Source organism: Streptopelia decaocto, assembly GCF_964273445.1.
Source record: "Streptopelia decaocto genome assembly, chromosome: 12".
In the NCBI taxonomy this organism is placed as follows: Eukaryota; Metazoa; Chordata; class Aves; order Columbiformes; family Columbidae; genus Streptopelia; species Streptopelia decaocto.
In genome coordinates, this window is record NC_138667.1 from 446,834 (window position 1) to 463,344 (window position 16,511).

Sequence of the window (16,511 nt, forward strand, 5' to 3'; positions counted from 1 at the left end):
GGGAGGCACCGGGTGGCACCAGATGCTCCTGGTTCCTGGGAAACGGTTGTGTCACCCAAAGTGGTGAGGCAGCTCCCCAGGGTGCGGAGGGAGCGTGCCATGCCGTGCCATCCCGTGCCGTGCCATCCCGTGCCGTGCCATCCCGTGCCGTGCCGTCCCGTGCCGTGCTGTCCCGTGCTGTGCTGTGCCGTCCCGTGCCGTGCTGGCCCGTGCCGTGCCGTCCCGTGCCGTGCTGTGCCATCCCGTGCCGTGCCGTGCCGTGCTGTCCCGTGCTGTGCCGTCCCGTGCCGTGCTGTCCCGTGCCGTGCCGTGCTGTCCCATGCTGTGCTGTGCCATCCCGTGCCGTGCTGTCCCGTGCCGTGCTGTCCTGTCCCGTGCTGTCCCGTGCCGTGCTGTCCCGTGCCGTGCTGTCCCGTGCCGTGCTGTCCTGTCCCGTGCTGTCCCGTGCCATGCTGTCCCGTGCCATGCTGTCCCGTGCCGTGCTGTCCTGTCCCATGCTGTCCCGTGCTGTCCTGTCCCGTGCCATGCTGTCCCGTGCCGTGCTGTCCGGTCCCGTGCTGTCCCGTGCTGTCCTGTCCCGTGCCGTGCTGTGCCGTCGGCAGTCCCTGGGCTGCGTTGGGCCCAGCTGAGATGGACACACCCTGAGTTCGGCCCTCGGGGTACAGGGGGGCGCGGGGGCAGGAGCACCGAGCAGGTCTTGGTTCGTGACCGCCAGGGTCCAAAATACTGTGGCCATTTTTATTACAGGCAACAGAAAAAAGGAGGTTTCCGGAGATCCCGGGGGCTGAAGGGCTGACACGGCGCGCGGCTGGATGGGAATGGTGCTTTCCAGATGCCTGTGACAGCCTGTCTGCAGCTCCCTAAATTGTCTTTGTCTTCTTTGCAGCTGACATCATCTCTACAGTAGAATTCAACCACACCGGAGAATTACTAGCGACAGGGGACAAGGGGGGCCGTGTTGTGATATTTCAACGTGAGCAGGAGGTAAGCGCCAGTGAATGCAAAATGTCCCTTTTATCCTTTTAAGAGAAGCTTCCCGCTGTTCCCTAATCTGTCTGTGTCAGTCCTCACCTCGGGTTGTTCCTGGCAGACTCCAAACTGAAAAGCGACTGTTAACATAAGCAGGATGAGGTTTCATCTTGTAAAACATGCTCCAAAAACACGTTACCTTTCCTGCGTGGTTTTGCTGTGGTTTTGCTGCAGCTCCCTGCACCCGGGTGACTTGGATGGGGCCGGCACATCTGAGCGTGCCGGGCTGTCCATCCCGTTGCCAACACTACCCAAAACCTCCTCACCGCCAAAATGGCCAGAAAGCCTCAACGGACGGAGCCATCGTGTTTCTTTGCTGAAACGCCTCACCTCGGGAGATGTTACCAAACTTTCTGAGGTCACAGTCTGCCCAGCCTCCTGCAGCACTGGCCCGGGACATTCCCCACCATGCCAAAACCATCCCAGCAAGCTGGTCGGGCACGGTGCCGATGCCGTCCCGGTGAGCTGGTTGGGCACGGTGCCGATGCCGTCCTGGTGAGCTGGCTGGGCATGGTGCCGATGCCGTCCCGGTGAGCTGGTTGGGCACGGTGCCGATGCCGTCCCGGTGAGCTGGTTGGGCACGGTGCCGATGCTGTCCCGGTGAGCTGGCTGGGCACGGTGCCGATGCCGTCCCGGTGAGCTGGTTGGGCACGGTGCCGATGCCATCCCGGTGAGCTGGTTGGGCACGGTGCCGATGCCGTCCTGGTGAGCTGGTTGGGCACGGTGCCGATGCCGTCCTGGTGAGCTGGTCGGGCACGGTGCCGATGCCGTCCTGGTGAGCTGGTTGGGCATGGCACACACAGCGTTGTGCGGTCGAGCCGGCGGGAGCCGTCCTCCCCTGTGGGTGTTTGCTGATGATGGAGTGGGATGAGTCAGTCTTGGCCATGAAAAATGTCATGGTCCGATGACAGTTTTAAATTTTCCTCAAATTTATAGCCTCAAAATGATTTCTATATACGCTGGAGAGAACCGATCGGTTAAAGGTTACACGCATAGATGCTTCATCAGCCTTTCCAGCAGTATTTCATTTCTCATTTCTCTCTCTTTTTATAATTCTACTGCTTCTCTTGAACGGTGAGCTTCCCGGCGTCACAGCAGGTGTGTCCCATCGGCTCCTGCTCTGGAGCAGCCTGGCGCGCAGGGGACGAGTGGGGCGTCACTGCCCAAATGCATCGTTGGCGTGTGGGAAGTTCACCTCTACAATAGTTTTCATTTAAAGACCTGGTGCTGGGTGGCTCAGCGCTCCGCATTTGCAGATACTCGGCCCCTGGGGGCTCTGGGGGCTGCAGCCTCAGCCCAGCTCTGGCTGCTGGAGTCTGGGTTTATATTTGTGCCCCTGTGGCGATTGCTGCTGACCCCGTGCTGTGTTGCCAGCGGCTCCTCCGGGGCTGGTTGCGGTGCCCGGCAGGAGCTGGTGCCCGGTCCCAGCCGTTCGCCGGGGCCGGCTGCTGCGCTGGGCTCCCTGCCCGCCCCCTTCCCTCTCCTGCCCACTCCGTTCCTGCTCCGGTCCCACTCCATTCCCACTCCATTCCTGCTCCGTTCCCACTCCCTGCCCATTCCGTTTCCGCTCCGTTCCCGCTCCGTTCCTGCTCCGTTCCCGTTCCGCTCCCACTCCATTCCTGCTCCATTCCCGCTCCCTGCACGCTCTGTTCCCGTTCCATTCCCGCTCCGTTCCCCTTCCCGCTCCCTGCCTGCTCCGTTCCCGTTCCATTCCCACCCCCTGCCCGCTCTGTTCCCGTTCCATTCCTGCTCTCTTCCCGTTCCATTCCCTCTCCGTTCCCGTTCCGTTCCCGCTCCCTGCCCGCTCGGTTCCCGTGGCACGCGTGGGCAGCAGCCGCGGTGCCTGGAGCCGTGCCTCGGCTCTCAGCCCTGCAGTGGCCCCGTGCCCAGGTGCTCACCGGCCCGTGACAAACAGCAGAGAACCCCGGAGCCCACAGCAGATGTTCCTGTTCCCCTCCTGCAGAGCAAAAACCAGCCCCATCGCAGGGGAGAGTACAATGTCTACAGCACCTTCCAGAGCCACGAGCCGGAGTTCGATTACCTGAAGAGCCTGGAGATCGAGGAGAAGATCAACAAGATCCGATGGCTCCCGCAGCAGAACGCAGCCTATTTCCTGCTCTCCACCAACGGTACGTGGCCGCGGCAGCCAGCCGGGGCTCCTCTGGACTGTTCTTTTGGGAGAACATCTGCAAACAGCTGTCCGGACAACGCGGGGGTGGCGGGCGGAGCCCGGGCAGCAGGGCGGCAGAGCTCCCTCCGCGCACGGGCTCCGTCCTCATCTCCTGTTCCACGGCACCTGTCCCCTGAAAGGGCGGGCGGCCTTTCCCCTCCCCCGCCGACACCTTTTAGTTGTTTGGGGTTTTTTTTGATCTTGGGAACTCTTTTTTTTGTTGTTTTTTTCCCTCAAGAAAAACCGCAGCTGGTTTGTTTCAGTTTCTGCCGTGTTCAGCTCAGCAGTTCATGTTGTGTTCAGATAAATGCCAGGAGGATCCAGGAATATTGCTTGGGATGAAAGGGACCTTAAGATGGATGTGACTTAATTACTTCAGGGGAAAAGGAGGGGGTCTAATATTCTTCCATAACCAACTTACTTTGTGTTATAGAATTGACTCTATTGATCATTGTAATAAAATTCAAAGACTTCTTAAACTCATTTGGGGGGGTAATCATTGAAATGCAATGAAGATTAATTATAGCGCATAATGTTCTGTTAATTGAGTTTTTAAATAGTTTTTTGATTAACAGGGATATTATCTTTCCATTTGGGATGATGCTTCATATGCTAGCAGGTTATCAAAATTATTCTTTTAGAAATACTCCTGTGTTATGCTGCTGCTTTTTGTTCTTACTGTTATACTAACATTAGATATAGAAATCCCCTGAAGTAAAGCAGGTTAATAAAAAGAAAATTAATGGCACTCTATTGGAGCTGCCGTGTAAAGGAGAAAATGAAGATGAATGATACGGTTGTGTATGAAACCTGGTAGAAGTGACGATAAACTACTGACAGAGTCTCTGCCAGCAGAGAGGAAAGAAAACACCGTTACTCAGAGCAAACCCGCCTGTTCTGGGGCTGCTCCCTGCCCGGGGGGCCGTGGGGCGGCGCGGGGCTGGGTCGGGCTCTGGGTGTGTGGCTGGGAGGCTCAGGGTAACACGGGAGCGAGTCCCGGGCTGTGTCCCCTCCGCGGGAGCCCCGGGGCAGCGTGTCCCCACAGGGCCGGGTACCCGGCGCCGGAGCCCGCCCGGAGCTCTGCCGCACGCTTGCGGCCGCGCTTCGGCACCGGCCCCGCGGGAAGCGCCTCGATGCGCCCGACGGGCTGTAAATCCGTGCGGAGCTCCCAGCGCCTGCTGCCCGCTCGGGCGCTGCGACCGGAGGCCGGCACCTGCAGGGTGACGCCAGCTGGAGCCACCGCGCTGTCCCTGTCCCTCTGTCCGTGTTTCCGAAGAGGCTGGTGGTGTCGGGGTCAGCAGGGGCGGCCAAGGGGTGTTCGCAGCACAAGGATCAAAGAGGAGGAGAAATGGAGCAGGTGCTGGGGATGGAACTGGGAGAGCTGGTGCATCCTTGGCATTTAACACTTTTCCAATTACTAGATGCTAAGATAATTTGGAAGTTAGTCTTGCAAAGTGACTGGTGACCCCGGGATGGCTGCCGAGTGAGCTGGGAAGCGTAGGAGGAGAAGTCTTGTGTGGGAGGCTGCTGTGGCTGGCGCTCCGCGGAGCGGCCGTGGGGGAGCGGTGCTGTCCCCGCGTGTGCACGAGCGAGGGACACGCACGCGGGCGCGGAGGAGCAGACGCGGTGCAGCGCTGGCGTGGCCTCCCCCGCGCCGTCTGCTGCCCGCGCCGCGTCACCTCCGCTGTCACTCGGCCGCGTCACTCCGTGTATCGAACGCCAGCGTTCAGGGCATGACCTCTGCGGCTCCGAACCCTGGGAAATCACTTCTCCTATTAGTTCGCCATTAATGCAATAGTTCTGTTCTGTTGTCCAGCCATCTCCTTACATCTGGAATAACCGTCCCCACAGCTGTCTGGCAGGAGCAGGAAAACCGGGGCTTTGGGGGTAAAGTGCTGTGGTGACAGGTACATTTTCTGTAACCGCTTCCAGCAGGTTGCAGGTGGGGACACAGCAGGGCTGTCCCTGTCCCAGAGCAGCCGGCACGTCGGGCTGCAGCCAGCCTGACGCTCTCCTCTCTCCTGCCCCAGATAAGACTGTGAAGCTGTGGAAGGTCAGCGAGCGGGACAAGCGACCCGAGGGATACAACCTCAAGGATGAGGACGGCCGTCTCCGAGACCCCTCCATGATCACCGTGCTACGGGTGAGTGTGGGGACACCGAGGCTGCAAGGAGCCTTTCTCTTCAGGGACTTGGATGAAAATCGCCACCGGTGTCACCTGCGTGCGTGTTACTGGTAATGGCCTCGGTACGCGGCGGGTGGGTGTCGTTGGGCAGGGACTGCTCCTAGTCTGGGGTATGATGCTTTGGCTGGTGTGTGGATGCGGGGCGGAGGAGGGAGCGCTGCGGCGCGGTGCCCAGGCTGCGCCGGCTCCGGGCAGGTGTGCCACGGGGAGCCGCGGTTTGGCTCGTGTGGGGTGCCACGAGGAGCCGCAATTGGGCTCGTGTGGGGTGCCACGAGGAGCCGCGGTTTGGTTCATGTGGGGTGCCGCGAGGAGCCGCGGTTTGGTTCATGTGGGGTGCCGCGAGGAGCCGCGGTTTGGTTCATGTGGGGTGCCGCGAGGAGCCGCGGTTTGGTTCATGTGGGGTGCCGTGAGGAGCCGTGGTTTGGTTCATGTGGGGTGCCGCGAGGAGCCGTGGTTTGGTTCATGTGGGGTGCCACGAGGAGCCGCGGTTTGGTTCATGTGGGGTGCCGCGAGGAGCTGCGGTTTGGTTCATGTGGGGTGCCGCGAGGAGCTGCGGTTTGGCTCGTGTGGGGTGCCGCGAGGAGCCGTGGTTTGGCTCGTGTGGGGTGCCGCGAGGAGCCGTGGTTTGGCTCACATGAGGTGCCGCGGTGCTGCTGCTGCACGCCTGGCGTGCCCGTCCTGACGAGGAGGCGGTTAACGAGCTCTGCTTAGTGCATTTGTGATGGCACCTGCTTCGGAGCAGGGCTACTGTCTCTAAATGAGTTTTCCTCCCAGCCTAGGGAGATTAAAACTGGCCTCCCAAATCTCATGTAAACACCTAAGGCTATGTTTTCCGTTTGTGGTGAGGGGTTTGGATGCACAGACCCATTGAAGCCGCTGTGCCCGGGAGTGCGTCTGTCGCAGAGCGCTGCGGGGAGGCCTGGCCGGGGCGGCACACGCGGCGGCGCCCGGACGCCGGGCACCCATCGCTGTGCCCGCGGCAGCTCGTGGCACCGGCCAGCGGTGCCGCCAGATCTGCTGCTCTGCAGTGCCGCCCTGGGCCTGGCGGACAGCTCTTTGTGATATTTAGTTTGCATATAAAGAGTGAGCTCGGGCCCAAGGCACGTGTGCCCTGTTAATTCGATCAGCGCTCACCCTGTGCCTGGGGATCTCCGGTGGCGGGTACCGGCAGCAGGTACAGGTGGTGCTGGAGACCTGTGCCGGCAGCCCCGGCTGAGCAGCCCTGAAATGCGATGACCAGAACTGACCTTTCCGATATTGTTTTGCACTGCTGGTGCCTGTGTCCAGACACCCTGTGAAAACAGCGTGCTGGGCAGCGTCATCAGCCAGCTTTGGATTCCTTGGAGTTTGGTAACATGGCCGCGCTTCTACACACTTTTGCGGGGGGAGAAATAAGAGATACCTTTTCAAACACACATCTCTAAGGGAATGTACTTCCAATGGGATCAGCATCAACAGTTCAGGGTTTTTAACTTCAAATAAGAAAAATGTTTGTTCTTTGGGGTTTCTGCAAACTTATTTCAGAATGGAGGTACAGATGGTGAAAGTGATCCTGGCGTGTAATAACTGGACAAATTCTCAGTTACAAACAAAGAAATCCTGTCATGCTACAAAAATATGCAAAGAATGGGAAATCTGTGATGATTGGGGCTGTGTGTGGAATGCTGCTTGCAGCTGATGCTCAGCCTTATGTGAGAAACCCTTGGGAACTGGCCCTGGTTTTTGGGGTGTTCGTGGAGCCTGGCGCAGGTGCAGGATGGGTGCGGTCCTGTCCAGGTGCAGGTGCAGGTCCTGTTCCGGTGCGGGTGCAGGACGGGTGTGGTCCTGTCCCAGGACGGGTGCGGTCCTGTCCGGGTGCGGGTGCAGGACGGGTGCGGTCCTGTCCCAGGACGGGTGCGGTCCTGTCCGGGTGCGGGTGCAGGACGGGTGCGGTCCTGTCCGGGTGCGGTGCTGTCCCGGTGCAGGTGCAGGACGGGTGCGGTCCTGTCCCAGGACGGGTGCGGTGCTGTCCCGGTGCACGTGCAGGACGGGTGCGGTCCTGTCCCAGGATGGGTGCGGTGCTGTCCCGGTGCGGGTGCAGGACGGGTGCGGTGCTGTCCCGGTGCGGGTGCAGGACGGGTGCGGTCCTGTCCCAGGATGGGTGCGGTGCTGTCCCGGTGCGGGCGCAGGGCTGCCCAGGGTGATGCGGGGCTGCAGCAGCGGCTCTCGGGGCTGACGTGTCGTTGCTGCTTCGCTTGTCTGCTCTGTTCTGTCTCCTCTGAGCCGGCCCGTTGTGGTCACAGCCTTTAGGAATTTTGGCTGCGCTGTGTCCCGTGAGATGGTCGAGTCCTGTGGGGCTGTGCTGGGGTTTGTGTCGCCGCTCGGTCCCAGTGACGGGCAGCTCAGACCCGCACGTGTTGGCTGGTGCTGCTGGGAGGTTTAGTGACCGCACCATCCCGGAGCTGAGGCCGGAGTCATTTTCCCATGTACCGACTCGTGTTCCTGCGCGGTGTCCGGCGGGAGCGGGAGGAGCCGGGGGAGCCGGAGGAGCCGGGGGAGCCGCGGCTCGGGCGGTGGGAGCGGGAGGAGCCGGGGGAGCCGCGGCTCGGGCGGTGGGAGCGGGAGGAGCCGGGGCAGCCGCGGCTCGGGCGGTGGGAGCGGGAGGAGCCGGAGGAGCCGGAGGAGCCGCGGCTCGGGCGGTGGGAGCCGGAGGAGCCGGGGGAGCCGCGGCTCGGGCGGTGGGAGCGGGAGGAGCCGGGGGAGCCGCGGCTCGGGCGGTGGGAGCGGGAGGAGCCGGAGGAGCCGGGGCAGCCGCGGCTCGGGCGGTGGGAGCGGGAGGAGCCGAGGCAGCCGCGGCTCGGGCGGTGGGAGCGGGAGGAGCCGGGGGAGCCGCGGCTCGGGCGGTGGGAGCGGGAGGAGCCGGAGGAGCCGGGGGAGCCGCGGCTCGGGCGGTGGGAGCGGGAGGAGCCGGGGGAGCCGCGGCTCGGGCGGTGGGAGCGGGAGGAGCCGGAGGAGCCGCGGCTCGGGCGGTGGGAGCGGGCTGGGGTGTGCGGCTCCGGCTCCGCCGTCCTGCAGCCACACGGGTGTCACAGCCCGAGGGAGGATTAGTGCCCGTGTGACTCAGGGAGGGGCGCCCTCGCCAGGCGGGGAGGGGAGCGCGGGTGACGTGCGCTCGGAATGAGCGGGACTGGCTGTTTGCAGGGGGTGCCCGCTGAAGGCAGAGAGAAAATTGAGACATATTTTGTTTTAAATGAAAAATGACTGTCATGCCCTCCCCCCTTCCTGAAAACAGGAAGTAATTTAATTTATTAGAGGTTTATTTTATTTGACAGCCTTTCTATGTACTTGATGCGGTTTGTTACACTGAATTACCCTTTAATAATGGGTATATATAATACCAGAGCCTGCCCTGCAGGTGGGCTGGGTGATTGGAGCGGGGTGCGGGGGGGGCTGTGTATGCTGAGGATCGCCACGGCGCTGCCGCCACCACGGGACCTGCTGCTGCCGCCGCGCCCGCTCCCCTGGGCCGCCGTGCCGAGCCCGCGGGCGCTGCCGGCGCCTGCGCCGGCCTCAAATGGTGATGCTTCCAGCTTCACACACTGATTGGTGATACTCTGAAGGACAAGCTTGCAGCACATGGTTAGAAGGGGCATGGACACTTGCTGTTCTCTATACTCCAGTGCAGATTCTGGCTGCTTTAGCAGATAAAAAGTCCCACCTTAACAAAATACTCACGAATGACCAGGTGAGCTCCTCTCATGGGGTTTTACCTGGTGACGGACCAAGTTCCAGACTTTGGCTCGGAAGTAACGTTTGTGAAATTGTGTTGGCTGGAGCGTTGATCTGCGCTGTGTGCGCGAGGCCGGGCAGCGGCGGCGCCCGCAGGCTCTGGCGCAGACGCGGCTCCTGCGGCACCGCGGGGACAGGCTGGCGCTGGACCACGAGCACCATCTCACGGAGCCGCGTCCTCTGCTGGAGCTTCTGCTGGGCTTGTGCCGGCGAGGCCTGTGCAGCTGCTGAACCATCCCTCTGCACGCCCGTCGCGTTTCCGACGGTCTGAGTGCCGGCGCGGCCCCGCGATCCCGAGCGGCGCGCGAGCCCGTGTCCCCAGATGGCTGCGCGAGTCCATCAGCGGCAAACGATGCATCATTGGCGGTGTCAGGCTGAATTAGCAGGCAGGCTCGTCACATCAAGCTCAGGCTCCGAGCTGGCAGTCCCTGTGCTCTAGTGTCACTCGAGCTGGCTGTCACACTCCTGTCCCCACCTCTGCAGCCATGGGAAATCTCTTTGGGCAGCACACAGATAATATACACAGTAATGAAGTAGCTTCAGGGAATGTCTCGCTGGCAAGCGGGAGCGCAGACTGACACCTTTCTGGGGTATTAACTTGCCTCCAGAGCGTTCTGTCTGAAGTTATTACTCACACCGCTCCTCGCAGCCGCTGTTCTTGCTGCGTCTCTCCATCCCCCAGTGTTCACGAGTTATGCTGGTTCATCCAAAGGCGTATGTGTGTCCCCTCTTCCCTCCGTCTGTCCCAGCCCCGTGTCTTCCCTCTCCCTGTCTCCTCTCATCTCTTCCCTGTGTCACTTCACTGAGGAGCAATGCAAAAGTTAGAAGAACCCGTGCTGACCTGGCTCTCTCAAGCCGTGTGTTTCTGCTCCAGGAATGTCAGACTCTGGCTAATGGTAACAAAAGGAGGCAGAGGCTTTGGGAGCGGTTTGCCGGGCTGGAGCGGCGGCTGCCGCGCGGTCACGGCGGGTTTGCGGGCGCTCGCCCCAGCGCTGCCCGCGCGGGCAGCTCTGCAGTCAGGGGCCTCCGCGCCGGCGTGTCCCGCTGCGCGCGCTGGGAGGGCGCGGGGTCCCTGGGACAGGGTGCGGGGGGGATGGGCGGCCAGCCCAGGCTGCCATGGCCGTGCTGGGCGCTGCCACAGGTCGGCGAGACAGCCGGACTGCGGCGGGACAGCCGGACTGCGGCAGGACAGCCGGACTGCGGCAGGACAGCCGGCCCGTGTCCCTGGGCGCTGACGCTCTGCTCCCGCCCTGCAGGTCCCTGTGCTGCGGCCCATGGACCTGATGGTGGAGGCCACCCCCAGGAGGGTGTTTGCCAACGCGCACACCTACCACATCAACTCCATCTCCGTCAACAGCGACTACGAGACCTACATGTCAGCGGATGACCTGAGGATAAACCTGTGGAACTTCGAAATCACGAATCAAAGTTTCAGTATCCTTTGGTGCGCAGGGTGAGCAGGAGAATGAGGGAGCTGGACAGGGTGACGGGTCGCGGTGAAGGTGAGCGGTGGGGGGAGCTGTGTGGACGCGGCAGGGCCGTGTCTGTGTCTCCGTGCCGGTACCCGGGGTGCCCTGTCCCCGTCACAGTTCCTCGGTGCAGGAGCTGCCCGGGGCCGGGCTGGGAACGTCTGACATCCCTCCCGGGCCGTCCCGAGGCTCTGCGCTCTGGCTCTGCGCTCTGGCTCTGCCCGCGCTGCCGCTGTCTCCGGCGGACACATTCAGCGCTGTGCGGAGCCGCTTCCCCCGCGCGGGGCTCAGCCCCTCGTCACTGCCCCTGCCTCCCCCTGGTGACATTCCTCAAGTTCGCCGCAGGGTCTGCGTGGGGCGGGGGGAGTGGGGCCCGCGGGTGATGGGAAGACAGACACCTTGGGGAAGAAGAGAGGAATGTCCCCGGTGCCCTGCAGCGCGGCGGCGCTGCCAGCCAGTCCTACAAACGAGGCCGTGCCAGTCACCCTGTCACTGCTGCAGCAGAAACAGTGACAACAGGCGCTGATCATTGGAGGTACTGGTGTAGTGATTCCTACCGAGAGACCCCCAGGGCACGTGGCAAATTCAGGCGGCTGGAGAGGATTTGGGCAGTGACAGGCGGGTGCGCTGAGCGGTGCTGCAAGGTGGGGCACGGCTGGGGAGGCAGGCGAGGAGCGCTGAATTTCGGTAACACCGCAGGGGGTTTAGATGGCCGGAGGGAGTTCAGCCAGGGTGCAAGTGCAGCTCCTTGACTCCCTGCCAGACATCGTGGACATCAAACCGGCCAACATGGAGGAGCTGACGGAGGTGATCACGGCCGCCGAGTTCCACCCGCACCACTGCAACACCTTTGTCTACAGCAGCAGCAAAGGCACCATCCGGCTGTGCGACATGCGCACCGCCGCGCTCTGCGACCGCCACGCCAAGTGTGAGTGCAGCGCCGGCGGGACGGCCCCCGGGGTCCAAGGAGCCCAGAAGAGGGAGCGCGGAGCCCAGCCTGGGCTCAGGTCTGCCCGGCCGCCCTGCCTGGCCCCCGGCTGTGCCGGGCTGTGGTCCTGCCCGCGCCGGGTGGTCCTGCCCGGCCCCGAGGAGCAGCTGCCCCGGCGTCCAGCCCCAGGTTTTTGGGTGCACGTTACAAACCCCCCAGGGACGTTTCAGCAGCCGGGGCCCAGGGTCGCTGCGTGTCCGTGCACGGTGACCGCGGCACCATCAGTGCCGGAACACTTTCCTCTTGCTCCTGTACGCTGACCGCCTGCAGCCTTGACACCCGCTCACACACGGTGACGGAGCCGCTGCAGCCGTCAGAGCAGCCGCGATGGCTGCAGGCGACCTGCGGCTTTCAGGCTCGCCCGGGCTGCCTCAGATCTGCAGCTCCTCTTGTTGCTGTCGCTTTTCTTATTCAAAACACCTGCCGTGTTACCAGATTTCCTGCTGGTGGTTAAAGGACCCGCGGCTGGGTCCTGCTGCGGGCAGTGCCGCCTCTGGTTGCAGAGAGCTGGTGTTTACTGGCGCTCGCGGTGCCGTCTCTGCCGCGCTCGGGCGCGCGGGCAGCGCGGGGCGCGGTGCGGGACGGGAACCCGAGCGGATCCCGAGCTCGGGCGGGCCGGGGGTCGTAGCGGAGCCCAGCGCTGGGAGGGGCTGCACAGAGGCGCTGGGAGCGGGTTTGGTGTGAGCTGCTGCGGGCGGCGGGAGGAGCCGGGGTCCCTGCGCTGCCCGTGCTGCATCTCCCTGGTGGCCGTACTTGCTCAGTTATGTTACTTTGAAATCAAATTTGTGAATACATTTAATTTAGAACTTCATCAGTCTCCTTCAGACGGTTCAAACTGTGATTTACTCAAAGACTGATCAGATTAAATCTGTAGGTTGCAGTGGCTATAAAATATTTACATTGACTTTCAGTTATCCTGCACATTGATTTCTGGAGAGAGAAGTGACAGGCAAGGCTCTAAATCTTCTGAGCTCTGCGGTGCTGGTGATAGATTGGGCTCTGCCGATTGCACGCGTTAAGAACAAAGGAGCTTCAGCTGTGCAAGTGAAGGCCTTAAAATACGTTTTCTGGTCTGGGTCAAGCCCAGCAGAGGCCCCAGAGCCCAAGCGGAGCCTCCTTGGCTGTGGGGTCCCCTGGCCCGGAGCTCCCGTGCGGCTGACGCGGGCGTTTCTCCTTCCTCCTCCGCAGTTTTCGAAGAGCCCGAAGACCCGAGTAACCGGTCGTTTTTCTCTGAGATCATCTCCTCAATCTCCGATGTCAAATTCAGCCACAGCGGCAGGTACATCATGACCCGGGACTACCTCACCGTCAAGGTGTGGGACCTGAACATGGAGAACCGGCCCATCGAGACCTACCAGGTGAGCGGGGCACAGCGGGGCGCCCGCGGCGCCGGTGTTTGCGGTGTCGGCCGCCGCCGGGCTGTGCCGGTGCAGGGCCTCACCCGTCCCTCCGTGCCGGCAGGTTCACGACTACCTGCGGAGCAAGCTCTGCTCGCTCTATGAGAACGACTGCATCTTCGACAAGTTCGAGTGCGTCTGGAACGGCTCCGACAGGTGAGCGGTTCAGCGGCGCGGCTCTGCCCCCGTGTCCCTGAGCTGTCCCCTCCCCGGCCGCTGGAGAGTGGGATCACCCAGACCCCCGTACGCGAGCACCGGGTGGGCTCCTGGCTCTGCCGGGTGGGTTCAGGTCCTGTCTCCATTTCACCCACACCCAGCGCACGGTCGGATGCGTTTGGCTCCAGATTGCCAAAACCTGGGGTAATGATCCCTCACAATCACACCAAACCAGCGGCAGGTGGCGCACGACCAGCTGACCTGCCAGGATTGCTGCATTTGTTTTCCTCTGAACCATCCGAGTGAGTAAATGAGGCACAACGGGGCCTAAAGCCCAAATTCCAAATCTAATCCAAATCTCTATGCAGCTGGATACTCAGTTTGCCTCTAAAAAGGTGTGAAAGTCATTCACAGAATCATAGAAACATTTTGGTAGGAAAACCCCTTTAAGATCACAGTTGTTACCCAACCCTGTCCCCGGGCAGCTCGTCTCTCTTGAACCCTCCGGGGACGGTGGCTCCAGCAGGGCGCTGGGCAGCCTGTTCAGAGCCCGTTGGGTCCAGGCCAGCTCAGCCTTTGCCGTAAAGCCGGATCTCTGTGCGCGCGGTTGTCCTGCAGGGATGACCCGTCCCCTGGGGGCAGGACGAGCGGGACGTGGGGACTCGCCGAGCCGGAGCCTTTCGGCGCAGGACGGGACGGGAGGTCCCGGGGTCCCGGTTGCGTCCCGCGGTGCCCGGGCCGGGCTCGCGGTCACCCGTCCCTCCTCCCTCCTCGCAGCGTCATCATGACCGGCTCCTACAACAACTTCTTCCGCATGTTCGACCGCAACACCAAGCGCGACGTGACGCTGGAGGCCTCGCGGGAGAACAGCAAACCCCGCGCCATCCTCAAGCCCCGCAAGGTCTGCGTGGGCGGCAAGCGGAGGAAAGACGAAATCAGTGTGGACAGTCTGGACTTTAGCAAAAAGATCCTGCATACAGCTTGGCACCCCTCCGAGAATATCATTGCCGTGGCAGCGACAAATAACCTGTACATATTCCAGGACAAGGTGAACTAGAAGGACGAGTCATGCTCTAGGAATCCCATGTACTGACACTAGTAAACACACCATTTCAAAGGTTTCTTTTCTTTCTTTCTTCCGTTTTCCTTTTCCCCCTGTCCTGTGTTCAGCTGTTCTCTGCAGACAGACAGCGCTCCCAGACACCTTTCTCTATTTACTCTGAGCGCGGGCGGGGGTGTTGGCGCCACTGTCCCCGGTGGCACGGGGACGGCACGGGGGCGGCACGGGGGCGGCACCGTCAGCCACGGGCGGGCGGGCGGTGCCGCGGGCGCCGCTGAGCGCGGACAGGGAGGGGACACCTGTCCCTGGGGGTTTGTCACAGCCACCCCGCTCCGATTGTTCCAAACTCGCTCCAGCCGTTACGTGTCAGGATCAGAACAGCATCCCCTCTGCCACTTCTCACATCTGTCCTTCTGTTGTCGTTGTGGCTTTACCAGCAGAGACAGCGAAACCAAACGCGAAAGGGAAAAGTTGGGATGTGCAGGGGCCAAGTGCTGGGGGACCAGCTGCTGCCCCAGCCCAGCCCCGGGATTTGGTGTCGTAGATACTGTGGTGCCTTCTTTGGTATACAAAATACCTTTATAAATGATGCTTCCAAACTGCATTGATTGCAAACCAAATTGAACCGGGGCTTTCTTCTGCATTCCTTGTCTTTTGCTTTCACTATTTTCACTTGTTCTGTTGTGAGCTCTTGCATTTTGTGACACTCTCTCTCTTTCTTTTTAAAATTTATTTATTTATTTATTCATTTTTTAATGATGAACAATAAGTTGCTAATTTATGACCTTCTAAAGAAGAACCCAACTGTATACTGCTGTTAGCACCTGACTGCTTCCGAGAGAAGCCGTCCGTGCTCCGTGTTATAACAGTAACAATGATGATAATAAAACCAGTAACTCCTCCTCTTTGCATGGCGAGGCTGCCCCTTTCGGCTCTAAAGATTGTTCAGGTCCCTCTTTTACTTGAGCAACCGTTCAATAAAAAAAGGAAAAAGAACCACTGAATCAGTCAATCTGGAAAGTGCTTCTGCAACAACAGCCAAGTACTAAAGGCAATGAGAACACTCACCCCTGTCACGGCAGCAGCGGCTCGGGGAGGGCGGCCCTGCAGAGGCGGCCCCAGCGCCCGTGTCCCTGCGGGGCCTGCGCTTGACCCGAGGGCAAAGCGGCCCCAGAACCGTCCCCAGGTGACCCGCTGTCACCTCCCCGCTCCCACACCCCTGAGGGACCTGGGAGCCCCCGGAGCCGCGGGGGAGCGCGGGGGCGGCTGCAGGGAGCGCAGAACGAGCCACAGCGCCCGGGCTTCTCCGTTCGTTACACGTCCCGGCTTGCAGGAGTAACTCTCTTAAAAAATGAAATGGTTAAAAAAGAAAACAAAAACGAGCAAATGAAGCCTTTTTAAAACGTTCTTTTCTCTGCTCCTGTAAAGAAAGCGTGCGCTCCGGCACCAGCAGGGAGGTTGTCCCAGATGTCTCCGCAGCTGCTGCCGTTGTGCCGGGGCCCTGGGCACCCGTGGGGGATGTTCTGCCCGTCCAGCAGCTATTCTGGGGGCTGTTGAGCCCCCACCTGCAGCAGTCTGATCAAACCCTCTCATGGAAACCAAACCGCTTTAGCTCCTTGCAGACCGACCTCACTCCACCGAACGGTGCCGGGTTCGTTTCTCGTGGCGCAGCCAGACCGGGCAGATCATTAGGGCTGGAAGTTGTCATTCGCTTCCACAAGTAGAGATGAGATGTGATGGCTCCTGAGCCCATCACCAGCCACTAAGTTACTTCTAGAGCTTGTGGAGTGAACGTGAAGAAAGGGACAAGCGCCAGCACAGCGAGTTGAAACCAGCACCCCCGCCCCCCCCGGCCATCCCTGCTGCGGGGACGCGGGACCCTGCCCCAGGGGCTGCGGGACCGAATGCTCCGCATGTCCCGCACCCCCTACACCTTGCGTGTAACAGCTTTATCCACAGCATCAGCAGATAAATAAATGTTAATGAACATCTGGTCTCCATAAACAAGATAAATTAATAGTAATTCATCCAATGAACAAGTTAACCATATTTTAAAACAGCCATAAAAGATGCATGGCTTCCCGCAGGGAGTGCTGAGCGCAGCAAAAGGCATTCACGTACTGGCAGAGCGGTGCTGCGCGGCGCTGTGCGGTGCTGCGCGGTGCTGTGCGGTGCTGCGCGGCGCTGCCAGGGCGAGCGGGCGCCCCACAGTGCCCACAGCACCCAGAGCAACGGTGCTCGCCCTGAATTGCGGGAGCTGGTCGGGCGCCGCCGCGCACGCGCCTCCCG

The 16,511-nt window shown here is 61.2% G+C and overlaps 1 protein-coding gene across 2 annotated transcripts in view; it reads left to right on the plus strand.

Moving 5' to 3' along the window:
- Positions 1 to 15,408, plus strand: part of PPP2R2B (protein phosphatase 2 regulatory subunit Bbeta) — a 60,915-nt gene extending 45,507 nt beyond the window's left edge. For both annotated transcript variants that reach the window (XM_082063543.1, XM_082063544.1), the window contains exons 2-9: positions 887 to 984; positions 2,993 to 3,158; positions 5,230 to 5,342; positions 10,409 to 10,586; positions 11,385 to 11,549; positions 12,798 to 12,967; positions 13,071 to 13,162; positions 13,940 to 15,408. In XM_082063543.1, coding sequence (XP_081919669.1) covers positions 887 to 984; positions 2,993 to 3,158; positions 5,230 to 5,342; positions 10,409 to 10,586; positions 11,385 to 11,549; positions 12,798 to 12,967; positions 13,071 to 13,162; positions 13,940 to 14,219 — 1,262 coding nt within the window. In that variant the 3' untranslated portion in view covers positions 14,220 to 15,408. The remainder of the gene's footprint in view (positions 1 to 886; positions 985 to 2,992; positions 3,159 to 5,229; positions 5,343 to 10,408; positions 10,587 to 11,384; positions 11,550 to 12,797; positions 12,968 to 13,070; positions 13,163 to 13,939) is intronic.
- The last annotated feature ends 1,103 nt before the right edge of the window (positions 15,409 to 16,511 follow it).